Raw genomic sequence first — 26,248 nt, forward strand, 5'->3', positions numbered from 1 at the left:
CTGTGTGAGGAACAATGACACACTGAAGATCTATGTGAGGAACAATGACACTGAAGATCTGTGTGAGGAACAATGACACACTGAAGATCTATGTGAGGAACAATGACACTGAAGATCTGTGTGAGGAACAATGACACACTGAAGATCTGTGTGAGGAACAATGACACACTGAAGATCTGTGTGAGGAACAATGACACTGAAGATCTGTGTGAGGAACAATGACACACTGAAGATCTGTGTGAGGAACAATGACACTGAAGATCTGTGTGAGGAACAATGACACACTGGAGATCTGTGTAAGGAACAATGACACTGAAGATCTGTGTGAGGAACAATGACACACTGAAGATCCGTGTGAGGAACAATGACACTGAAGATCTGTGTGAGGAACAATGACACTGAAGATCTGTGTGAGGAACAATGACACACTGAAGATCTATGTGAGGAACAATGACACACTGAAGATCTGTGTGAGGAACAATGACACGCTGAAGATCTGTGTGAGGAACAATGACACTGAAGATCTGTGTGAGGAACAATGACACACTGAAGATCTGTGTGAGGAACAATGACACACTGAAGATCTGTGTGAGGAACAATGACACTGAAGATCTGTGTGAGGAACAATGACACACTGAAGATCTGTGTGAGGAACAATGACACTGAAGATCTGTGTGAGGAACAATGACACACTGGAGATCTGTGTAAGGAACAATGACACTGAAGATCTGTGTGAGGAACAATGACACACTGAAGATCCGTGTGAGGAACAATGACACTGAAGATCTGTGTGAGGAACAATGACACTGAAGATCTGTGTGAGGAACAATGACACACTGAAGATCTATATGAGGAACAATGACACACTGAAGATCTGTGTGAGGAACAATGACACACTGAAGATCTATGTAAGGAACAATGACACACTGAAGATCTGTGTGAGGAAAAATGACACTGAAGATCTGTGTGAGGAACAATGACACACTGAAGATCTGTGTGAGGAACAATGACACTGAAGATCTGTGTGAGGAACAATGACACACTGGAGATCTGTGTAAGGAACAATGACACACTGAAGATCTGTGTGAGGAACAATGACACACTGAAGATCCGTGTGAGGAACAATGACACTGAAGATCTGTGTGAGGAACAATGACACTGAAGATCTGTGTGAGGAACAATGACACACTGAAGATCTATGTGAGGAACAATGACACACTGAAGATCTATGTGAGGAACAATGACACACTGAAGATCTGTGTGAGGAACAATGACACACTGAAGATCTGTGTGAGGAACAATGACACACTGAAGATCTGTGTGAGGAACAATGACACACTGAAGATCTGTGTGAGGAGGAATAATATATAATATATAATCTAACGCTGGAGGGAAATTCATATTTTGATAATTCAGTTTATTGAAATGTTCTAACCCGGTGAATATCGGTTGTATCAAAGATAAATGACACAAATATTAGCGCATGAGCTTTTCTTTGGTCAAACGTGTTCTTTTGTTATACTTCCCTCAGGTTATAAGTGAGGAGTCAGCGCCCTCTGCTGGTTCTGGCCACACACTGCAAGGCGTCTGCTGCTGTACACTGACTCCCTCTGGTGGTCGCTCGACGCAACAGCTACAGACACCAGGAAAGAACCAGGATCTGAAAAAGCCTAAACTAAAATTGAAACGTGAATCAATTAACTGTAACTAATTCATAATAATAATAATATAGTAATTGAACATTTGTGAGAGAAACGAATCAGATTCTAAAACTGTGAAGAGTCTAAATGACCCTGAGCAGGAATTACATCAGAACCACACAACAATGTGTCTAATTAGAGTTTTGGATTAAAAACCTATTTTGTCTCTAAACACGTTTCATTAAAAATCTAATATTCTCAGAACTCTTCTGGGGGAAATAACTAATTGATTTATCAAGACAATAATGACTAGATTTATAGACATTTGGGTGTGGCCCTAATCTAAAACCGGTCCAAACAGACCTCATATTTTATATGTATTTATGTGATTACTTAATAATCATTATGTGAACACAATCTTTGAGTCAACAGAAGGAGGGCCGCATCTGGCCCCCAGGCCCTGGTTTGTGAGGGCCGCATCCGGCCCCCAGGCCCTGGTTTGGGTGCATCTGACCTTTAACTCCCTCGTTTCCTCTGTCCTTGAATAATTCAGTTTAAATCCATAAAAATTAGAATGAAATGGTAAAAAACATTCAAAAATATTATATTTAAAATATCTACAATTCATTTTTACATTCAACTTTTTTTTCTAAAATGATAAAAAAAATCTAAGGAATGACATCAGAGCCCATGAGCCAATCAGGCATCAGCTTAGTGGAAGAAGGGCTGTGATTGGACGTTTTTTATTTTCGTATACATTTAAACAAAAGTGTATCTGAATGCTGCTCTATGATTGGCTGAAGCGTTGATGATGTCACTCCTGATTTGCATAAAGAAGTTTAAGGTTCACTTTTTTCTCCCTTTTTAAAGGTATAGCGTAAAACACATACTTTGAAGACGTACGAACAACTGCAGAAGACGTACGAACAACTGCAGAAGACGTACGAACAACTGCAGAAGACGTACGAACAACTGCAGAAGACGTACGAACAACTGCAGAAGACGTACGAACAACTGCAGAAGACGTACGAACAACTGCAGAAGACGTACGAACAACTGCAGAAGATGCAGAAGACGTACGAACAACTGCAGAAGACGTACAAACAACTGCAGAAGACGTACAAACAACTGCAGAGACGTATGTACAACTGCAGAAGACGTATGTACAACTGCAGAAGACGTACAAACAACTGCAGAAGACGTACGACTCCAGTCGGGGGCGGTATAAGATAAGATAATCCTTTATTGTCCACACATGGGGAAATTTCATTTATAATTTGATGTATAAGCAACACAACAAGACTTTGGTGTCGTTAGTGCAAACTCTAACATCATAAAAACAGGATGATTGTAGTAAAAATCTATTTGATTATAAACGTATAATACTGATAAAGTTACAATCCTACGATTGAGAGAGCAACGGCGAGAGCGGCATCGCCGAGGCGACAGCCACTCAGAGAACACCTTTTGACAGACACGTGCATGTGATTGGTCGAGGGACAAAACATGCCTCTAATCACCTCCTCCCTTTGATCACTTCTGGAGAGCATTCGTCCGACTGGCTGTTCCCTCAGAGCTGTCGTCTGATTGGCTGTTCCCTCAGAGCTGTCGTCCGACTGGCTGTTCCCTCAGAGCTGTCCCGTGATTGGCTGTTCCCTCAGAGCTGTCCCGTGATTGGCTAAAGGCCCAGGATGTGGTTGATGTGTCCCTGAAACAGAAAAACAACACGAGACAAAATGTAAACAACCAAATGTTCAAATGTTTGTTAAATTAAAGCTGTACGGTGAAACTTTTCTGGTGGTCTCCATGGAGATTTTATTGCTTTGCCTAAAATGTTCCACAGTGGATCTTTAGGCCATGATATTGTCACAAATTAAAGCTAATACCATAGTGCGAAACATTCACATTCAGGAGACAAGCAGGTGTCAGAAAGTTACACAGTGCACCTTTAATATGAATCTGTTTAAAATAAGTGCTTACAGGTTCTCCTCTGAGGCAGCGCTGACAGACCAGACCAGGGCCAGGGCCAGGGCCAGGGCCAGGGCCAGGGCCAGGGCCAGGGCCAGGGCCAGGGCCAGGGCCAGGACCAGGACCAGGACCAGGACCAGGACCAGGACCAGGACCAGGACCAAGACCAGGTTTGAGCTGCAACAGAAACAGTTGAACTTAAAGTAGAACCATTTAAAACTCAAAAAATCAAGAGTGAATCAGCTCCAGAGTTAGTCAAATTCAAGACCTTTTAACACTTTTAAAGTACGATTGTGTTGGGGGAAAAACACAAAATTACATTGGGGGTAAAAAGGAGTAAAATCCCTTTTCAAGGTTCATATATAACAGCATTTATAACATATGTAGAATATATGTAATAAATCAGCCCTGGTACTCATCAGTGATGAAGAGCACAAACAAATGCTGATCTTTAAACTATTGATATTTGGGCTGTAGTAGTTTCATTTCATGTGGTAAATTGTCACCTGCACGTGCGGATCAGGCTGCACCTCACTGGTCAGATTTGAACTGTCGCATATTTCCATTGGACACTCAGTCACAAGCTCCGCCCCCAAACACACGCGCTTCTGAGACACATGGAAAAAGAAACAAAAAAGAGGCAAATTCAAACTCAGATTTTTTTTAAATATATTGCTGTGCATTTATTACAAACACAGAGGGAAACAGTTTTACAGTAAACCAGTACACTAAACCAGGACTAAACCAGGTCGAGACCAGGTCTAAACCAGGTCAAGACCAGTACACTAAACCAGGACTAAACCAGGTCAAGACCAGTACACTAAACCAGGACTAAACCAGGTCAAGACCAGTACACTAAACCAGGACTAAACCAGGTCAAGACGAGGTCAAGACCAGGTCAAGACGGGGACTAAACCAGGTCAAGGCAAGGTCTAAACCAGGTCAAGATCAGGTCAAGACCAGGACTAAACCAGGTCAAGACAAGGACTAAACCAGGACTAACCGTTTTTCGGTCCCACGGCTCCAGGTCCAGGGTTCGTTTCCTCACACACTGCATCTCCACTAATGCTAACAGCTAACGGAGCTACAGCGGGGCCTCGCGGTGCTCTGTGTCCGCCCGCAGCGCCTCCTGCTCGGCTACGCTCACGGCTGAACACCGCTATGCTCAGTGAATGTTTTTACAATTGAAATATCTTGTCCATTTGAAGTCGTCAAAGTTCCTTCAGAGCTCAGAAGTTCTGCGGGTAAAGCTAGCGGAGGCTCGTGGATCCTGTGCCCGCTCAACGCTGCGTAAGAAGTGGGTAAAGTGCCGATGAATGAGTCTCAGATCCCCGCAGAGAAATGTCACTGAAAACGGCTGGAGAATGGACCCAGTTCGGCCTGGAGGAAAGTGTGAGGAAAGTGTGAGAAAAGTGTGAGGAAATTGTGAGGAAAGTGTGAGGAAAGCGCAGCAGCGAGTCTCCTGCGGCCGCACAAAGTGACTCCGGTGCAGCGTGAGAGCGGAGATAGGCTCTGGTGTTATGCAGGAAACTGTGCCCCTGTTGAGGTTGTGTCACTGCGGGAAAAGAGTCTAAAGAAGAACCTTTAAACAGGAGATCCGTGTTTTATATTGTAGATTAAATGCCACATTTTACAATCGAGCAACAATCTCTGAAATGTTTTCGAAAAAAGTACTCTAAATTAACTGTAATCAATTGACTGTTTCCTTTGGGTGCAGTTCTGTTCATTACACCAGCTGAGTTTTAACAAGGTTAATGATTTTCACGTTATAATTTGTGTTCAGAAATGAGTGACTGAACTAAAGCCATAAACAGCGATAACTGAAGCTTATTACGGGACTTTGCACTGGTTTAGTATGTGTTTAGGGTTACCACAGTAGATCAATTTAATTATGTCAATTAGAGGGACAAACATTAATGAGTAAACTGGTTACATTATCATTAAAAACATGAGTTGATCTAATTGCAAAAGTATTGAACAAAAACATGTCACTGTTTAATGTAAAACTGTCATTGGATCAGAATATAAAGAGAAACACAACCTGGAAATGTAGAAGTATATTGATTCTATCATTGGCCATTTGAATACATCCATGCTTTGGATTTGGGATAGATCCATGGATAAGACCTGTGTAGGTGGAGTTTAATCCTAACCCTTTACTGTCGTCGATCATCCAGACAAATGAAATGTGAAATGATCCATAATCACAATTGTAAAGCCCAAAAATCAAAACCGCACTTTGACTCGTTATTAATGAACATTGTTTCGTTAAAATAGTTCCATTAGCAATACAGCTAAGTACAATTTAATTGCATGAAATGAAAAATTTGCTCTGATAAGGTAATATGTCTTCTATGGATTGTTTATGTGAATATTGGTTGTTATTATTATTACCCTTTTTATTGTATCTGCTATTAAATTTAAATTCCAGTTGATTATTGAAAGTGTTTAGTTCAAATGTGTCCATTTGTTTGTTTATTAAATATAATTTCGCTTTTCCTCTGAATAAACTGTTGTGTGCAGTACTTCCGTCCCGCCGCTGGGGTCACTGTCTGTAAACTGTTGTGTTCAGTACTTCCATCCCGCCGCTGGGGTCGCTGTCTGTAAACTGTTTCCGGGTTCAAAGATAGAAGATCCTCGTGGTTCCGCTGCTTCTGTTTTCACGCCTTTCTCCAACTTTTCACCGGGTTTTTGCTCTGGTTTCTGAGACTTTCCACGCTCAGTGCAAACATGGGTCCAGTAAGTCACTTTTAAACACGGTCACGACTTCATTCACGGAGGGTTTGTACTTTAAAGGTGCTAAAATGAGCTCAGTGTGCGGTGTTGAAGTTTAGAGACGTGAGGATCGTGCTCAAGTCTTTATTTGATGCAGTACAGCTTGTATTGTCTTGATGCAGTTCTTTTCCAGTTTAACTTATTTAAATAGTTCTTATTTGCGGCGGTTTGAAGGTTATTTGTACCAGTTTATAGATTATGAGGAAGTGACATATTATTGTGTTCCACATGACATAAACATGTGACTTAACAACCTTGTTGGTCCTAATGGCTGTGATCTAGTCCTCTGCAGGATGTGGTTTGAGACAGGACAAGGTCTGAAAGGTTCTTGATCCAGTTCATTGTTGGTCTCACCTGGGTCTGTCCCTGTCGTGCTGGTCCCTGTCCTGTCGTGCACTGTCCTGCTGTCGTGCTGGTCCCTGTCCTCCTGTCGTGCTGGTCCCTGTCCTCCTGTCGTGCTGGTCCCTGTCCTCCTGTCGTGCTGGTCCCTGTCCTCCTGTCGTGCTGGTTCCTGTCGTGCTGGTCCCTGTCCTCCTGTCGTGCTGGTCCCTGTCCTCCTGTCTTGCTGGTCCTTCTTATTCAAGAGGATGTTAAACGTCTTGATTTGTCCTTCCTTACTCTTCTATGATTTGCTTCTTGTGCCCTCTTGAGATCTTCTTCAGGAGGAAGAGCACCTGTGTTGAGTTTTGTCTCCAGATCTTCTCCGCTCTGTGTTCTTTTACTGGTGGTTTGATCTGTAGGCTCTTCGTATATTCTACATCGAAGATTGATCCGATGATTTCGGTTGTCTGCCAATTTTCTGGCTTTGTTTTCAAGGTCCTGAACCAGATCCAATGTTTTTTTTGCCCCAAATTCTTAGAAAGAAGACTGACATCCCTCATTTGTCCTGGAGTAAATTCAGTTGGTGTCATCGGGCTTTGTCACATTTCTACAAAACATCTCTACATTTTTTTTATTGGCACAGATGCGACTGACTCGCACACAAAAACAGAAATGTCTAGAGCCCTGCTTAATCATATTTAGGTTGATTCTAGATAGATCTTGTAAAGCCCCTGTCCCACTCTTTTGTTTGGAAATATTTTTTATTTTCACTCTGAATTTGTAGAATTCTAATGCCACACATTATGAACATGAGAAGCTTTGATAGAACCTAGTGTGAAATGGGGGCTGAGAAAAGGGAGGACATGCAGCACATTGTAGAGTCGGAAATCGAACCCACAACAGTGCGGCCGGCTGCACATGGAGCCTGGCATATGTGCTGTGCCTTAACCACTCCACCACCGGGCAGCACTCGACCTCTGATGTACCACCATAAGAAAAGGGTGTAATATTAAAAAGAAACAGATTTGGTCTGAGGTGGTTTGTGCTTTTTTAAGGAGGATAAAAGTGCCCTTTATAGTGTTCACATTTGTATTTCAAAACAACCCCACGATGTTTAATCAGAATAAATCATGTTAAAACTATGATTCTTTTAGAAAATTGTTAAAAGAGAAAACTTTTGCACAAGTCTAATGCTTTTTAAAAATGGTTTAGATGGATAATAGAAACGTTTATACTGTTTCAGCCTCGCTCAAAGAAGCGTCGTCCGTCGTTCCGGAAGCTGCTGAAGACGTCGGGAGTGAAGCTCGAAAACAAACTCAAAAACAGAACATTTAAGAAACAAAATACTGAAAAGAAACAGCGGAAAGAACAGAAGCGCCTGAGGAAGGCCCTGAAGAGCGCCACCAACAGCAAACCCCAGGAACTGCACGTCTTTGCCAAACGCCCAGGTACGACTCAAACATGGCTCTGACTATGAAAGGTGTTCTCCTAGAGGGGGCGCTCTTCCATTGCAATGAGGAGCAGCATTTTGCCTGTAGGGATTCTAGGGGGCGCTCTTCTCCTGATTTCTTGTGTATTTTACAGTGTATAGCCTTATATACAAATCCTGTTGTATTTCTCTTATGGTAATGTTTGTGGGGACTTAACAGACCCCAAAACACATACAAAATATTTTTGTATTATTGTTTTGGCTAAAAACTATAATCAAGCCCAGATGAAATAAAAGCATGATTAATATTTCCAGGTCAGACTTTTAAACTGCCTGGCGTACACGTGACTGGATGTAGTTACTGTAGGTGGCGCTCTTCTGTTTCAGATGAGGAGGAGCAGGAGCAGTTCCTGGAGGAGCTTCCCTCAGACATGCTGGAGGAGGAGGATCTTCTGCAGATGAAGGCCATGGCCCAAAAAGCCTCCTTCATCACCAGAGACCTGACTTCCAGGTGACGACCGACCCACAAATGACCCGCGACCGTCCCACCGCCGACCCGCGACCGTCCCACAGCCGACCCGCGACCGTCCCACAGCCGACCCGCGGCCGTCCCACAGCCGACCCGCGGCCGACCCGCGACCGACCCGCGGCCGACCCGCGACCGTCCCACTGCCGACCCGCGACCGTCCCACTGCCGACCCGCGACCGTCCCACTGCCGTCCCACGGCCGACCCGCGACCGTCCCACGGCCGACCCGCGACCGCCCCACCCGTCCCGCGACGTCCCACGGCCGCGACGTCCCACCTGTCCCACGGCCGACCCGCGACCGTCTAATGAGTTTTTCCACATTCTGTGCCAATATGGAAGGATCTTTCACATCTGGTTTTCCACTTCAGTGATGGAGCAGAAGGGTGTAGATAAAGCCGTTCTTATTCAGTGATGGAGCATACTAATGAATTGTAATTGTAATTACAATTAAAATATTTTCTATAGTTTAGCGTCCCTATTTTGTAGATGCAATAAATAATTTTGTCCAAAATCCATTTTTATTGTCCTGCAAAATTGCCTCTGTCATTTTTATGGACTCTCAGAAAAGGGAAACTTATTTTTTTTTCTTCAAACGAGTAAACTAAAGTTCAAGTTGTGCACAATATGTGTAGTTCATATGTTTCTCTGTTGTTCACCTGTTATTTTCTGCTTCCTGTAGCGCTCCGGTTCACAGCACCAAAAAGAGAAAGTCCCAGCTTCTGCGAAATCTGGAAAAAGTCCCACGAAAAATGGCCAAAAATGAAGAGAAAGAAGTGATTCACCTTCTGCCAATCAAAGACAAGAGAGGAGTGATCCCACAGTCTGTGGAGAGAGGTAAACAAGAAGAGTGATCCCAGAGTCTGTGGAGAGAGGTAAACAAGAGGAGTGATCCCACAGTCTGTGGAGAGAGGTAAACAAGAAGAGTGATCCCACAGTCTGTGGAGAGAGGTAAACAAGAAGAGTGATCCCACAGTCTGTGGAGAGAGGTAAACAAGAAGAGTGATCCCACAGTCTGTGGAGAGAGGTAAACAAGAAGAGTGATCCCACAGTCTGTGGAGAGAGGTAAACAAGAGGAGTGATCCCACAGTCTGTGGAGAGAGGTAAACAAGAGGAGTGATCCCACAGTCTGTGGAGAGAGGTAAACAAGAGGAGTGATCCCACAGTCTGTGGAGAGAGGTAAACAAGAGGAGTGATCCCACAGTCTGTGGAGAGAGGTAAACAAGAGGAGTGATCCCACATGTTGACTTATTATTGTTATTGGGAAACTCTAAAAAGATTGAAATGATTCAGGCACAGGGCCAGGCACAAATAAACACAATGGAATCATTAGCCGTTCAATTTCAATTCCCTGAAGATAAAGTGATCATTTCCATTCAACACAAAAAGTGTCCTCACTTGGCTCCAAACCACAGACTTTGACTTGAACAAATCAGTGACGAGTTGAAATGACTGAATCTTCTTCAGAAACGCTGGAACCATCAATGTTTAAGGTTCAAACTGAAATATTCAGGTTCAGCCCTAATAAACCATGTTGATCAGTATTAACTCTGTGTCACAGTGATAAAGCGACAGGAAGAGGAGGAGCCTGAAGAGGAGGAGCCAAAGCCGGAACAAGAAGTTGCTGACCAATGCGGTAAGACTGAGGGGATGGTTTTGTCCGGTTTCGCTCAGGCCGAGATGCTTTTGCTCACACGAAGTTTCCATAGTAACCAGACTTTGGACAAACCTGAGATTCTGTCCATCAAATTTGTTTGTAGCAGAGTCGAAAAGTGATATCAGACTTTCAAGTGCCACTAAACCCCATGGCACAGCCGCCTTCAGCCGGTGGGCACAGCCGCCTTCAGCCGGTGGGCACAGCCGCCTTCAAGAGCCGCCTTCAGCCGGTGGGCACAGCCGCCTTCAAGAGCCGCCTTCAGCCGGTGGGCACAGCCGCCTTCAAGAGCCGCCTTCAGCCGGTGGGCACAGCCGCCTTCAAGAGCCGCCTTCAGCCAGTGGGCAGAGCCGCCTTCAGCCGGTGGGCAGAGCCGCCTTCAGCCGGTGGGCAGAGCCGCCTTCAGCCGGTGGGCAGAGCCGCCTTCAGCCGGTGGGCAGAGCCGCCTTCAGCCGGTGGGCTGTCGTCCCTTGGCCATCATTGTACTGTACACTGAACTCGCTGCTCGCTTTGCTAAACACACAGCAGCATATCAACCACGCATGCGCAGCCATGGAAACGTGCTGCTATGCTGGGAACGAGGCTGCAGGTGAGCAGTAGCAAGCAGGGAATGATAGACATGTGGGAGAACTACTCAGCGGTCCACGCCAAGAGGAAATGACTCAGATTTGGTGCCAAAAATCCTCTTATTCCTTTTAAGATAAGATATGCGTTTATTTGTCCACACATGGGGAAATGTGTGTGATCAGGGTCAGGGTTGTAATACTGCATTTGCGCCACCAGAGGCAGAGCTGATGATGCTTCAGTCTTGTTTATTCTTTTGTAATACTCTCTTCTGTCCAGCAGAGGCAGAGCTTAGCCCGGAGGAAAGAGAGATGCGTCTTACTCAGAGGAAACAGCAGATGGCGGTACTGGCCTCAGCCGTGATCGCAGACCCTCACAACAGCGTGAGTCTGCACCTGGCGTCGTACCTGGCGCCGCACCTGGCACCCTTAAGCATCATTCACGCCGCTATGTGAACGTGTGTCTTGGGCATCCTGCGTTTTGAGCTTAGGGTGTGGCGGGGGCGTTTGCGCGTCGGACCCTTTTGGACTCGTGTCCAAATGGTCCAAAGCGTCCAAAGGGTCCGACGCAGAAAAGTTGAACATGGCTCAACTATTTTGCTGCAGACGCAGCGCAGCAACCAATGGGAACGAGGCTGCAGGTGTGCAGTAGGACGCAAGGGATGATTGACATGTGGGAGAACTACTCAGCTGTCCACGCCTCGAGGAAATGACATTCTCGCCAAAAATCCTCTTTTATTCCTTTAACTCTGTCTGCATTAAAGCTGCAATTATTTTAGTGTTAGGGTTCTAGTTCTAGGTAGAGATTAGTTATATTAATGAAGTTTATTCTTGATTTGATTTATAATGATAATAATATTAGATTTTCTAGATACCATTACTATAGTCCTCGCGTCATCTTCAAGTCTGGATGAGGATTACGGTGAAGTGGGCGGGGCCCTTCCTATTCAATAAGTTAGGGAAACACCGCTGCATATTCACTGATAATGTTTGAATGATATTTACAGATAAAGCGTCTTAAAGAGCTCCGGGCGATGCTTTCTGAGGCCGACACGTCAATCGCTGTGACAGTGAAGAAGCTCGTGATGGTTTCACTCACTGAGGTTTTTAAAGACATCGCTCCAAGCTTTAAAATCAGACCTTTGAGCACCACCGAGAGGAGCGCTAAGGTACTGCACCTGTCCACTCTCTGCACCTGTCCACTCGCTGCACCTGTCCACTCTCTTGACCTGTCCACTCTCTTGACCTGTCCACTCTCTTGACCTGTCCACTCTCTCTCTCTGCACCTGTCCACTCTGTCTCTCTCTCTCTCTCTCTGCACCTGTCCACTCTGTCTCTGTGCTCCTGTCCTTCACCTGTCTCTTGCTCCTGCCGTTCAGGTGAAGAAAGAGACTCAGGCACTCAGAGAGTTTGAGGAAGGACTTCTCAGTCAGTACAAGTTTTACCTGGAGGATTTGGAGCAGATCATCTCAGGTAACAACCATTACAACCACACCCACATTCATCACCGCCTCACCCACATTCATCACCGCCTCACCCACATTCATCACCGCCTCACCCACATTCATCACCGCCTCACCCACATTCATCACCGCCTCACCCACATTCATCACCGCCTCACCCACATTCATCACCGCCTCACCCACATTCATCACCGCCTCACCCACATTCATCACCGGTCACGTCCAACGCCCGCACTGGTCACGTCCAACGCCCGCACTGGTCACGTCCAACGCCCGCACTGGTCACGTCCAACGCCCGCACTGGTCACGTCCAACGCCCGCACTGGTCACGTCCAACGCCCGCACTACGCCCGCACTGGTCACGTCCAATGCCCGTTTTTGGTCAAATGCGTTTATTTCAATAAATTCCAGCCACCAAATGTGCCTCTGACATTGTTTGTGTGAAGAGCACTCCCAACACCCTCTCAAAATATTTTTTTTGAAGAATTTAGTTGTAAATGTTCTAATTTATTCTCCTGATCCACCAGACTGGCGTGGCAGCCGGACTAAGCGGGTCCAGACTGTGTCCTTGGACTCGTATCGAGGTCTGGCTCTGGTCTCAGTGAAGTGTCTTTGTGAACTTCTCCTGAATCTGATGCACTTCAACTTCCATAACAACATTATCGTGGTCCTGGTGCCGCTCATGAACCATCAGGACAAAGAGGTACTGGACGGGGACTGAGAGCCGCGGGGACTGAGAGCCGCGGGGACGGGGACTGAGAGCCGCGGGGACGGGGACTGAGAGCCGCGGGGACTGAGAGCCACGGGGACGGGGACTGCGTGTGAACCCAGTCTAACCCTGTCGTCTGCAGGTCTCAGATCTGGTGTGTGGATCATTTCGGGAGCTCTTCGTTCAGGACAAAGAGGGCGGAGCCTCGTTAGCAGCTGTCAGAGTAATTTCAGGACTTGTCAAAAGTCACAACTACAACCTGAGACCAGAGGTGAGCACGGGAGGGCATCTGAGGCTCTAACGTTACTGTTTGTATGGACTGAACACGTACAAAAGACTTTTTATAACTAATACATTGGAATTATTAAACACAAAACATAAACTATTTCATATCAACAATGGACTTCTTCATAAATCTTCTCTAGAAACTTGAGTCGCATATTTACATGTTTAACCCTTCAGGTGCTGCAGACGCTGTTGTCGCTCAGGATCAAAGAGGTGCAGATGAAGAGAGACATCGAGCAAACGGCCCCGAAACACAGAGTCATGAACAACAAGGACAAGAGGAAGAACCTGTCACGGATGCAGAGGAAGGTGAGACGCGGAGGAGGAGGGTGAGACGCGGAGGAGGAGGGTGAGACGCGGAGGAGGAGGGTGAGACGCGGAGGAGGAGGGTGAGACGCGGAGGAGGAGGGTGAGACGAGGAGGAGGAGGAGGAAGGTGAAGCGCAGAGGTCTGGGGTTTGATCTAATAACACACGGCACATTTACAGTTTGGCTGCAGAATTCATGAGGCTTTGGTTTGTTGTTTCAGTGGAAAAAGGCAGAGGAAAAACTGCAGAAGGAGCTGCTCGAGGCCGAGGCCACAGAGTCCAAAGAGAAGAAACTCAAACTGGTGAGACCTAAACCCGGACTAAACCCGGACTAATCCCGGACTAAACCCGGACTAATCCCGGACTAAACCCGGACCCTGTTTTGCAGCACACTGAGGTCTTGAACGTGATCTTTGTGATTTACTTTCGGATTCTGAAAAAGTCCCAGAAGTCTGCTCTTCTCCCGATCGTTTTGGAAGGTTTGGCACAGTGAGTTCTGCCGTCCGATTGGTCCGTGCAGCTGCAGTCAGCCACTCTGCTGTCCAATGACAAACCTGACTCTTTTATTTTGTTTTCTCCGCAGTTTTGCTCATCTCATAAATCTGGAGTTTTTCGATGACCTTGTCTCTGTGCTGCAGCAGCTCATCCAATCAGGAGTGAGTATTTACCCAGGGGTGGCCAGAGGATGAAGGGTCAGAGGGGGAGCAGAGGATGAAGGGTCAGAGGGGGAGCAGAGGATGAAGGGTCAGAGGGGGCGCAGAGGATGAAGGGTCAGAGGGGGAGCAGAGGATGAAGGGTCAGAGGGGGAGCAGAGGATGAAGGGTCAGAGGGGGAGCAGAGGATGATGGGTCAGAGGGGGAGCAGAGGATGAAGGGTCAGAGGGGGGCAGAGGATGAAGGGTCAGAAGGGGAGCAGAGGATGAAGGGTCAGAGGGGGAGCAGAGGATGAAGGGTCAGAGGGGGAGCAGAGGATGAAGGGTCAGAGGGGGAGCAGAGGATGAAGGGTCAGAGGGGGAGCAGAGGGTGAAGGGTCAGAGGGGGAGCAGAGGGTGAAGGGTCAGAGGGGGAGCAGAGGGTGAAGGGTCAGAGGGGGAGCAGAGGGTGAAGGGTCAGGGGGAGCAGAGGGTGAAGGGTCAGAGGGGGAGCAGAGGGTGAAGGGTCAGAGGGGGAGCAGAGGGTGAAGGGTCAGAGGGGGAGCAGAGGGTGAAGGGTCAGAGGGGGAGCAGAGGGTGACGGGTCAGAGGGGGAGCATAGGGTGAAGGGTCAGAGGATGAAGGGTCAGAGGGGGAGCAGAGGATGAAGGGTCAGAGGGGGAGCAGAGGATGAAGGGTCAGAGGGGGAGCAGAGGGTGAAGGGTCAGAGGGGGAGCATAGGGTGAAGGGTTAGAGGATGAAGGGTCAGAGGGGGAAGCAGTGTCTCACCAACACCGTTTACGGTGCGGGTGGAGGCCTGCTGACCTCGACTGGGGATGTCGTCGGACGGTGGAAGGAATACTTTGAGGATCTCCTTAATCCCTCAGTCACATCTTCCGAAGAGGAAGTAGAGACCGGGGACTCGGAGGCTGGCTCATCCATCACCCAAGCTGAAGTCACTGAGGTTGTTCGCAAACTCCTCGGTGGCAGGGCTCCGGGGGTGGATGAGATCCGCCCTGAGGACCTAAAGTATCTGGATGTTGTAGGACTGTCTTGGTTGACACGTCTCTGCAACATCGCGTGGCGGTCGGGGACCGTGCCTCTGGACTGGCAGACCGGGGTGGTGGTCCCTCTGTTCAAGAAGGGGGACCGGAGGGTGTGTTCCAACTACAGAGGGATCACACTCCTCAGCCTCCCGGGTAAAGTCTATTCCAAGGTACTGGAGAGGAGAATCCGACCGATAGTCGAACCTCGGATTCAGGAGGAGCAGAGTGGTTTTGGTCCCGGTCGTGGAACACTGGACCAGCTCTATACCCTCCATCGGGTGCTCGAGGGCTCATGGGAGTTTGCCCAACCAGTCCACATGTGCTTTGTGGATCTGGAGAAGGCTTTCGACCGTGTCCCTCGGGGTGTCCTTTGGAGGGGGGTGCTCCGGGAGTACGGGGTCCGGGGCCCTTTGCTCAGGGCTGTCCGGTCCCTGTATGACCGGAGCAGGAGCTGTGTTCGCATTGCCGCCAGTAAGTCAGACCTGTTCCCAGTGCATGTTGGACTCCGCCAGGGCTGCCCTTTGTCACCGGTTCTGTTCATAATTTTTATGGACAGAATTTCTAGGCGCAGTCAGGGGTCGGAGGGTGTGGTCAGGGGTCAGAGGGTGTCCGGTTTGGGGACCACAGGATCTCATCTCTGCTGTTCGCAGACGATGTTGTCCTGATGGCTCCATCAAACCCGAACCTGCAACATGCACTGGGACGGTTTGCAGCCGAGTGTGAAGCGGCTGGGATGAGAATCAGCACCTCCAAATCCGAGGCCATGGTTCTCGACCGGAAAAAGGTGGCTTGCCTTCTCCAGGTGGGTGGGGAGTCCTTGCCCCAAGTGGAGGAGTTCAAGTATCTCGGGGTCTTGTTCACAAGTGAGGGAAGGATGGAGCGTGAGATCGACAGTTGGATCGGTGCAGCGGCTGCAGTGGTAAAGAGGGAGCTGAGTCCAAAGACAAAGCTCTGGATTTACCGGTCGGTCTACGTTCTGACCTCACCTATGGTCATGAGCTTTGGGTAGTGACCGAAAGAACAAGATCGCGGATACAAGCGGTCGAAATGAGTTTCCTCCGCCGTGTGGCTGGGCGCTCCCTTAGAGATAGGGTGAGGAGCTCGGCCACACGGGGGGAGCTCGGAGTAGAGCCGCTGCTCCTCCAGCTGAGGTGGCTCGGGCATCTGTTCCGGATGCCTCCTGGGCGCCTCCCTCAGAGGTGTTTCAGGCATGTCCTACCGGGAAGAGGCCCCGGGGAAGACCCAGGACACGCTGGAGAGACTATGTCTCTCGGCTGGCCTGGGAACGCCTCGGGATCCCCCCGGAGGAGTTAGAGGAAGTGTCTGGGAAGAAGGAAGTCAGGGACAGACTACTGCCCCCGCGACCCGGCCCCGGATAAAGCGGCAGAAGATGGATGGATGGATGGGTCAGAGGGGGAGCAGAGGATGAAGGGTCAGAGGGGGCAGAGGATGAGGGGGCAGAGGATGAAGGGTCAGAGGGGGAGCAGAGGGTGAAGGGTCAGAGGGGGAGCAGAGGGTGAAGGGTCAGAGGGGGAGCAGAGGGTGACGGGTCAGAGGGGGAGCAGAGGGTGAAGAGTCAGAGGATGAAGGGTTATGTTCTTTGTTCTCAGGATCTGTCAAATCGAGAGGGTCTCCACTGCATCCAGACGGTCTTCACCATTTTATCAGGACAAGGTCAGTGCCTCTTCCTCTGACCCTTTTGTCCTTCCTCTTTTCTCTCACTTCTCACAATTTCCAGATGGGTTTTAAATAAAAGACCTTTTGTTCTTTTGTCTGGACATTTCACTTCTGTGACCTTTTTGGAGAGCAAAGTTCACGAGAGCAAACTGAGCTTTTTTTTTTTTAATCACTTGTCAAAATGTCAACGCAGCGGTGTGTGTCACGTTTAAGAAACCAAAACCAGTAAACATCTGAGCGTAGGATGCAGACCTAAACCCACGTTCAGGTTCAGGTACGGATTCAAATCCAGAGGTTTTGGTTAGGTTTAGCCTAACCTGAACCATGCCTTATTTGCATAATGTTATAACGACATAACACAACCTACTCTGCTAAATTAAGTTCAAGATACTTGAACAAGGATCAAACACGAGGCTTAACTGCAGATTGAAATAAACTCAACTTGTCAGGTTTATTCACTGCTTTAAAATGGTTAAAAAGGCCCTAAAAGTGTCTCCTTTAAGCTGTTGTATACTTGTCTTTTTCAGGTGACGTTCTGAACATCGACCCTCTGAAGTTCTACTCTCAGCTGTACTCTGTGCTGCTTCAGCTGCACGCAGGTCTGCGCCATCCCCTCTGCGCCATCCCCTCTGCGCCATCCCCTCTGCGCCATCCCCTCTGCGCCATCCCCCCTGCGCCATCCCCCCATCCCCTCTGCGCCATCCCCTCTGCGCCATCCCGTGTGTCTGTGTGTGTCAAGTTTAAATGTCTATAGGAGCTTTAACTATTAAACATTGAATTGTGCGGCGGTGGATAAAACTTGAACCCACAGCGTCATGTTGATCTGAAATACTGACACTGACCCTCTCCATTTTATCACTTCATGTTTTTATCATTCTTCTACTGGATTGAGTCCCCGCCCCCGACGACCCTAACCAATCATTTTGTTTCTTAGGCTCCACTAATGAAGATGTGTTAATCGCTCTGCGCTGTGTGGACGCCATGTTCCCTCGGCGACGGAAACACGTGACCCTCCAGAGAGTGATGTCATACTTGAAGCGTCTGAGCACGCTCAGTTTGCACACACTTCCCAACGCCAGCATCGCCATATTAGCTGCTAACAGGACACTACTGCAGGTACAAAGGGCGAGGAGGAGAGGGTGTGAGGGGAGGAGGAGAGGGAAGGGCGGGGAGAGGAGGAGGGGAAGGGCGGGGAGAGGGAAGGGGGGAGAGGAGGAGAGGAGAGGGCAGGGAGAGGAGAGGGCGGGGAGAGGGGAGAGGGAGGAGAGGGCGGGGAGAGCAGAAGATTCCCCAAAAATTCTTTCAATGTCTTGATGCAAATTGAATGTACAAAAAATGTAAATTCTCTCTCTGGCGCCCCCCTCTGTCCTTTGGAAAGATTTACCCATTTGACTGGCAAGCGGAAACACTTAAATATTTAGGTGTGGTCCTCCATAGAGCGAAATGAGAGCGTTGTTGGTGTGATCCAGAATGTTGCGCTCAATGGTCTCCTATTGAGAGTCATGTGATGCTGGGGGTTCCTGAACAGGTCTTATACTGAGTCATGTGATGCCGGGGGTTCCTGTACAGGTCTTATACTGAGTCATGTGATGCCGGGGGGGGGTCCCTGTACAGGTCTTATACTGAGTCATGTGATGCCGGGGGTTTCTGTACAGGTCTTATACTGAGAGTCATGTGATGCCGGGGGTTCCTGTACAGGTCTTATACTGAGAGTCATGTGATGCCGGGGGTTCCTGTACAGGTCTTACTGCAGATGACAGACGCTTGAGTCTGACGGAGGAAGTTAAGAATCGCTGGCTCAAATCTGAGTTTACATCATGGAAGGAGCTGATTCAATTCAATTAAATTTATTTTTGTAATGCCCAAAACCACAATTGCCTCTGAGGGCGATAGTGAAAAATTAATCAAGCAATGTCTGTGGTGGTGAGGGACGATGTCCCAGCATCCTCTGACCTTAGACCCTCCTTCTTGTCCAGGTAAAACTACAAAAAAACCTCCTTGGGAAAAAGTAGAAACCTGGAGGAGTTCCAAAGTAAAGGAGAGATCTGACTCTCACAGACGTGAGGGAGACTGGAGCTGGAGCCACTCTTCAGGCAGATGAGGGACCGTCCACACGGGGCAGGGACACTTCACCAGGAGAGGGACATCTGGGTCCACAGGTCCTCAGGAGTGAGACAAAGACAAAGAAGGCGGTGAACAGTTTGCAAGTGGAATTAAAAATTAAATATTGTTTGATAGAATAAGTCAGAAGAGGAGGACAGAGCTCAAGCTGCCATACTTCCCCACAGTTGCTGCTAGGGCAGCGGAGCTGAAGCTGTGGGTTTATATTTCTGTTCCTAACTGGTCTGACCATAAGCCATTTCAAAGAGGAACGTTTTAAGCCTGGACTTAAATGAAGAGACTGTGTCAGCCTCTTTAACATGGACAGAGCAGACGGTCCCTCTTCTGCCTGAAGAGTGGGTCCAGCTCCAGTCTCCTTGTGTCCGTCTGTCCGTCTGTGAGAGTCGGATCTCTCCTTCACTGGAACTCCTCCAGGTTTCTATGCTTTTTTCCCAAAGAGGTTTTTTTGTAGTTTTTCCTGGCCGAGAAGGAGAGTCTAAGGACAGAGGACCCTGGGACATCGTCCCTCGCCACCACAGACATTGTCTGACTTCATCGCCACCACAGACATTGTTGATTCATTTCTCCCTGTGGCCCTCAGAGGCAACTGTTGTTGTGATTTTGGGCCTTACAAAAATAAATTGATTTGATTTGATTCCATAACAAAACCGCTTGGTAGCTAAACGCTCTACCTCCTACAGTACTTTTAGAGACTCTTGGGACCACCAGAAGGCCGGCATTCTGAGAGTGAAGAGCTCTGTTTGGATGAGATGGTTCTATAGCATCTTTGAGGTGGGAGGGGCCATGTCATTTATGGCTTTGTAAGTCAGGAGTAGAATTTTAAATGTGATTCTAAACTGGACAGGAGCCAGTGAAGAGACTCCAGCACCGGCGTGATGTGCTTCTTCTTTTAGTTCCTGTTAGTAATCTTGCTGCTGCATTAACCCTAACCCTATAGAGCGTCTCGTACATGTTTAGGACCAGCACAATGACCTCCAGCACATTGACCTCCAGCACGATGACCTCCAGCACGATGACCTCCAGCACAATGACCTCCAGCACAATGACCTCCAGCACAATGACCTCCAGCACAATGACCTCCAGCACAATGACCTCGGTTTGCTCAGGGTTAAGAAGCAGATCATTAAGTGTCCAGGTTTTTATCTCCTTCACACGAGCTCTAAGTCTGTCTCCTTGATAGCTCTGATCAGGTTCATTGATAAATGCAGCTGAGTGTCGTCTGCATGATCAGAACATACAAACTTAGCCACAGACGTTACAATCTTAAACTGGTAAAGTTTTATAACCAAAGGTTTTGTACCAAATAGAACTGAGCTGAGACTCAAGGTCTGGAGTACAAAAGGTCTAAAGGTTTTTCACCAGATGTAAAAGAGAATCACATGAAAAGCTTTGATATGTTGAAAGAATCAAAGAACAAACAAAAAGTTTATAGGTTTTTACAAATAAAGAGTTAATATAACTACTTTTTAACCATCAGACTTTCCCGCGCTGCGACGCTCTGCTCGACACTGAGGTTCAGGGCAGCGGCTGTTTCCTCCCAGAACTCAACGAACCCGAGCACTGCCACGCCCACAACGCCACGCTGTGGGAGCTCCGCCCCCTACAGGTAAGATGTGCTGTGGGAGCTCCGCCTCCCTCAGGGTTAGGGCTGCAGCCATAGATTATTTTAGTAATCGATTAATCTATTGATTATTTTCTTCAATTAATTGAGTAATATATTTTTTTAAAAGGGTTAGTGTGGTGGACTGTGCATGTCGATGAATATACATAATATATAAAGACCAGTGTAGGTTTACCTTGTGTTTTGAGCTCTAACTCATTAGCATTAGCTCTGTAGCTGTTCACTTTAGCTTCTGTGTCTTTGCCCCTCGGCGTGGACTATTGCATCTTCATTAATGTTCCATATTAAATAAAGCTAATCTAGTTTTGGGTTTGTTTCAGAGACATTTCCACCCGACTGTTCGGAGTCTGGCATCTCACCTGAGCCACGGCGCTCCAACCGAAGGCTCCAAGGCTCTGAGCGCCGACCTGAGCCGGAGGTGAGGCTCCTAGAGCATCACAATACTCAACCCTAACCCACATACTACAGTATCACAATACTCAACCCTAACCCACATGCTAGAGTATCATAATACTCAACCCTAACCCACATACTAGAGCATTATACACTGTATACCCAAGTATACTAGAGCATTATACACTGTATACCTAAGTATACTAGAGCATTACACACAGTATACCCAAGTATACTAGAGCATTATACACTGTATACCCAAGTATACTAGAGCATTATACACTGTATACCCAAGTATACTAGAGCATTATACACTGTATACCCAAGTATACTATACACTGTATACCCAAGTATACTAGAGTATTATACACTGTATACCCAAGTATACTAGAGCATTATACACTGTATACCCAAGTATACTAGAGCATTACACACAGTATACCCAAGTATACTAGAGCATTATACACTGTATATTCCAGTATACTATAGCATTATACAGAGACGCACAGCTTTATATAATGGTCTTAAAACTACATCATATGCTAACCATATTTTTATTCACTCATAACTTTAACTTTACAACAGCCTAACATTGTAAAATAAATGTATTTAATTAAAACAAGGATTCATATTTAACTGTGCAGGCCGCCTGAGGACTTGTTTGAAGACTACAGCATAAAAGACATGAACTTCAACCCCCCAGTGCCCAGCCAATCAGCAGCCAGGAAGAAACGGGTGAGTCTGCTCAGCCAATCAGCAGCCAGGAGGAAATTGGCTCTTTGAAAAACAAAATAAACACTTAATTCTTTGTAGCTTCAAGTCTGTTCCAACATCACTTTTTCCTTGTTAAGCATAGATTTGGTGTTGCATTTAGAACTACCATATTTTACACACAAAAAGGACTGTGAGGTGCGCCGGACTATGAAGCGCGCCGGACTATGAAGCGCGCCGGACTATGAAGCGCGCCGGACTATGAAGCACATTAAGCGAAACAAAACGGATAAGTCAGTCAGTTGAGTTTTATTAAACGCGTTTAAGAGCGTTTTCAGCCTGGTTCAGTTTGAACACGTCAAACGCACTGACGCCGCTAAAACACAACACGATACTCTCACTTTTTCAGTTCATTCTTTGTCCACAATTCTTCATCTTCAGTGTCAGTGTTGTGCTGGATGCCCCATACATCCCTCATCCCCGGATCCATCTCGTCATTATCAGAGTGTCGCCGTGGTAACCTTCTGATAATTCCAGCCTCCGTGAAAGCTCTGACCACTGTTGGGGTCAGGGTTAAACGTGTCTCTTGTGATAATATAACAGATCCATGGTCTCTTGGCAGGAGCCATCTTGGGGTCCGTAATTCGAAGTCCTTTAATTAGGTGTCTGCGTTGTGCCCGAGTATAATGTAGTTTACATTTTGACAGGGCGCTGCGAGCGCCGTGTGTAGCGCTGGACTACTGTTCCCAGAATGCTTTGCTTACATGTTGTTGGGACTTCTGGGGTACCGTAAACGGGCTTCTAGACGTGAGTCTCCCAAGTCTTCTTTATACACCGTGTACCACACAATCGCTTCCAGGTCAGAAGCACCACCAGAAATTATCCATATATTAAGTGCACTGGATTTTAAAGCGCACTGACGGTTTTTGAGAAAATGAAAGGCTTTTAAAGTGCGCTTTATAGTGCGGAAAGTACGGTAGTTAGCCTCACATTTGAACCTGTTAGCGTCACATATCGAAATTGATGCCATCGAATTTTTAACTTGTTAGCATCATATTTAGAGCTAGTTACCGGCACAATATGAACCTGTTAGCTTATCTTGTTAGGCATGTTTAACTTTACACTAACAAGTCCAATAACTATCCTCTTAATGAAATTCTACATCCTAAAACTGGCTGCGTGATTTTTACTTTGTACATACGTGTTCTCTTCACAGTAAAAATACAGTGAATAATTCAACCCTTTTGTCTTTGATTCAGGAGCACTTTGGTGTTGGACATTCTTTTCTGGACAAAGACTTGCAGAAACTCATCGATCAGGCTCTAACCTGTGAGGGGGCGGAGCCTTCACCCTGCGAGGGGGCGGAGCCTTCACCCTGCGAGGGGGCGGAGCCTTCACCCTGCGAGGGGGCGGAGCCTTCACCCTGCGAGGGGGCGGAGCCTTCACCCTGCGAGGGGGCGGAGCCTTCACCCTGTGAGGGGGAGGCTCTAACCTGCGAGGGGGCGGAGCCTTCACCCTGCGTCTCCTGAAAGAGACTGGTTTCTGAACTGTTTGAGCTGCTTTGAGTTGGATGCAAAGCTCTAAATCTCCTGCACATTGATCCCTAACCCTGCTGTCGGGCTCCAGGGGGCGCTGTGGGACAAAAGCATATGTAGTTTGCTCTGTTAATGTTTGAGAATGACATCAATAACCTCTAAAACTAAGGTATGTGCTCATGTTCTCGACATGCGTTAGTACAAATTCTGAATCATGCTGATGAGCTCGTCAGTGCTTATGCGCCGTCTGACAATAGTTTTGCTCAAACATTTCCCTGTTTATTTTTATTTGAAAGAGCAATCACAAAAATAAATCTATGAATAAACAAAACAGAACCAGAGAGAGAACAGATAAAAAAGCAAAGAAACTCATGTAAACCCAATTGTCCCACTTTTCCCTCAGCCCGTCAAATTTGTTCATTTTCAAATTGTGCCTGAATGTGATATTTATTTTCATTTTTTGAATGTCCAGTACAATGTTAGTCCAGTCAATGATGGTCATCCTCCTGCTCCAAAGGGAACTGTCCATGGTTCTGAAATTCAGTGGGATGACAATTGTTATAAATTGTTTGTAAAATGTAAATGAGCTCAATCCAAAACTTGTGAGCAACAGGACAGTCCCAGAACACGTGATAGTGGTTTGCCTCCTGGTGGCGCTGTTTCTCCAACAGTCTGAATTTCCCTGTGAGTAATGAACACTTTGACCTGGAGTTATGAAGAAACATGACACTTTTCCAACAGAATTCTCTCCATAAGTGATTTTATTTTTTGGTTCTCCACAGAACAAAATGGCCCCCTCTTTCCCATTCATCCTTAGGCGAGAGTTTTTTTAATTTGTTTCACGGATTTTCCTTGGCATTTTTAAAAGGGGAGGACGGAATAAAAATGAAAATACAATTTTATTTTCCCATTATCAAATCACATTTCTACCATCCAAAAGTCAGAGTTGAAATTAAAAATACTTTTTATTCTAAATCATTTGTTTCTATTTTTACACATTCCTCTGTAAACACTGGATGGAATTCAGGAGGGATTCTAACCCTTGTTTTATCATTTCCTGGGTATATAAGATAAAATACCTCTGGTGAAGGAATTTCAAAAGTGAACTCGGGTAATTATGGACCCTAACCCAACAGTTGCATCCTCATAAAAGGGGGTTAGGGGTGAATTTAGAAGAGAAATGTGCCTGATCAAACGTGTGGAGTGTATATCACTGCGGGGGCAGGGCAAAGCCCCCATTGAATACTCCAGCTACATTTAAGGTCCCCATGCCCTGGAGCACCACACCCATAGTGGAACTTGGAGGGCTGCATATTTTCACCCCGCTTAACCGTACCCCAGGATGCCGCTGAAGGTTATCTTTCTGAGCAGAGCCTTAGGAAAGTTTCTCAAAGCCACTATGATGTCTTTCACTGTGTTCCATGGGTTAGAGGGGGATTGACCAGAGTCATGGAACCCAAATGTACTCTGGGTAAACAAAATGTTGAAAATGATGGTTATTATACACAGATGAGTTTTTAGAAAGAGAGGCACATACATAACTGGGGTTTGTTTTGTCTCAAAGGTTAAGGCAAGGGCAAAACATAAGCATTAAGGGAGGGAGAAAAGTGTATGGTTCACTGAAATTAAAAAGTCAGCGGTGAAGTGCCACAGGTCAAATTAAAGGTCAAGACATGTATTATGGAAAGGGACAGAGAAAAAAGGAAGGGAAGAAAACTTACTTCAATTGACTTTGAAATGTCCATATTTTTCCTTTTCTACTTCCAACCCTTGGGTTAAGGTTAGGTTTAATCCTAACCCTTGTGTGGACCTGTACAACATTTTGAAATGTGTTTTCATGAGGTATCGTACAATTTGAAAACCCTAACATAGTTTTGAAATGGATAAAGTTGACCGACTACTGACCAGACTATTTGTATTCATATTTTATCATTTGCTCTGTACTGTTTTGTGTTTGTATGTTTGTTTTCTAAATCAATTTTTAAAAATGTATATCAAAAAAGGAAGATCTCTCTGGACTTCAAGCTTCCAAATTTACATCTGAATTTGGTACTTTTTTCTCCTAATGACAGGAAGACTCCTTACCCTGACCCGGTGTCTGAAGCGGGCCGCCATATTGGATTCTGTCATTTCCGACTTCCGTGCATCAGCTGGTGTCTGGTCTACTATTGACCGATAAGACACGCCCCCTCTGTGTGCGCTCTACATTACTCCAGCGTCAGGGCCATTGAGCATCAATGCATTAATTTGAGGAAACAAACTGCCGACAGCACAACTAAGCCTTTCTTTTTTCTTTTTTTTTTACAAATTGAAATGTTTATATTTTTGATTATATATAAAAGAAAAACAGGACCAGAAAGAGAGCAGACACAAAATAAAGGCAGCAGACATCAGCAAATAAATAAAATCATGGCCTTGAAAACCCTACAAAAAAAAAAAGTCCCATTTTGTCCGAAGTCTGTCAAATTTGTCTAAAGTCTAGATTTAATTTTTTTCCACTTTACATATGTCCATTACAATGTCAGTCCAGTTCTTGATCGTCGGTGCATTTTGTGTCATACGCTTATTCTAACGGCCTTTTTTGCAACTGTAAGATGCTCCAGAGAGAGCTGCTGACGGTGGTTTGCCTCCTGCCGCCACATCCTCTCCAACAGTCTGCCTCCTGCCGCCACATCCTCTCCAACAGTCTGCCTCCTGCCGCCACATCCTCTCCAACAGTCTGCCTCCTGCCGCCACATCCTCACCAACAGTCTGCCTCCTGCCGCCACATCCTCTCCAACAGTCTGCCTCCTGCAACCACATCCTCTCCAACAGTCTGCCTCCTGCTGCCACATCCTCTCCAACAGTCTGCCTCCTAAAACCACATCCTCTCCA

At 46.6% G+C, this 26,248-nt stretch overlaps 2 protein-coding genes across 3 annotated transcripts; one reads left to right on the forward strand and one right to left on the reverse strand.

The window, feature by feature from the left end:
* Window positions 1-2,915: 2,915 nt before the first annotated feature.
* LOC140348428 (uncharacterized) lies at window positions 2,916-5,228 on the reverse strand. Its single transcript, XM_072434355.1, has 4 exons — window positions 4,612-5,228; window positions 4,115-4,216; window positions 3,621-3,785; window positions 2,916-3,348 (listed from the first exon to the last, which is right to left on the reverse strand). The coding sequence occupies exons 1-4, from the start codon at window positions 4,663-4,665 to the stop codon at window positions 3,319-3,321; spliced, it is 351 nt and encodes a 116-aa protein (XP_072290456.1). The 5' UTR covers window positions 4,666-5,228; the 3' UTR covers window positions 2,916-3,318.
* A 1,022-nt stretch (window positions 5,229-6,250) lies between these two features.
* Window positions 6,251-25,253, forward strand: noc3l (NOC3-like DNA replication regulator). Of its 2 annotated transcripts, none has more exons than XM_072434349.1 (21): window positions 6,251-6,347; window positions 7,948-8,152; window positions 8,521-8,644; window positions 9,341-9,495; window positions 10,220-10,294; window positions 11,156-11,259; window positions 11,883-12,044; window positions 12,255-12,348; window positions 12,866-13,041; window positions 13,190-13,318; window positions 13,510-13,641; window positions 13,861-13,941; window positions 14,028-14,128; window positions 14,223-14,295; window positions 16,927-16,990; window positions 17,521-17,592; window positions 17,928-18,109; window positions 20,592-20,720; window positions 21,056-21,153; window positions 21,773-21,863; window positions 23,099-25,253. In XM_072434349.1, exons 1-21 carry the CDS (start codon window positions 6,339-6,341, stop codon window positions 23,366-23,368), a joined length of 2,526 nt encoding a protein of 841 aa, XP_072290450.1. In that variant the 5' UTR covers window positions 6,251-6,338; the 3' UTR covers window positions 23,369-25,253. The 2 variants fall into 2 exon arrangements, with proteins under 2 accessions (XP_072290450.1, XP_072290451.1); XM_072434350.1 differs by having other exon boundaries at window positions 11,159-11,259.
* The last annotated feature ends 995 nt before the right edge of the window (window positions 25,254-26,248 follow it).

Source organism: Eucyclogobius newberryi, unplaced genomic scaffold (assembly GCF_026437365.1).
Source record: "Eucyclogobius newberryi isolate DKJ021-1_F unplaced genomic scaffold, fEucNew1.0.hap1 SCAF_69, whole genome shotgun sequence".
In the NCBI taxonomy this organism is placed as follows: Eukaryota; Metazoa; Chordata; class Actinopteri; order Gobiiformes; family Gobiidae; genus Eucyclogobius; species Eucyclogobius newberryi.

Excerpts from the sequence above, each read along its gene's own strand:
- LOC140348428 (XM_072434355.1), bottom strand. The coding sequence starts at position 4,665 with ATGCAGTGTGTGAGGAAACGAACCCTGGACCTGGAGCCGTGGGACCGA. Across the intron at positions 3,786-4,114 it reads AGCCTGATCCGCACGTGCAG|CTCAAACCTGGTCTTGGTCC; the intron begins GTGACAATTTAC and ends TTTCTGTTGCAG. Across the intron at positions 3,349-3,620 it reads GCTGCCTCAGAGGAGAACCT|GGACACATCAACCACATCCT; the intron begins GTAAGCACTTAT and ends TTTCTGTTTCAG.
- noc3l (XM_072434349.1), top strand. Across the intron at positions 13,042-13,189 it reads TGAACCATCAGGACAAAGAG|GTCTCAGATCTGGTGTGTGG; the intron begins GTACTGGACGGG and ends TGTCGTCTGCAG. Across the intron at positions 16,991-17,520 it reads CACCATTTTATCAGGACAAG|GTGACGTTCTGAACATCGAC; the intron begins GTCAGTGCCTCT and ends TGTCTTTTTCAG.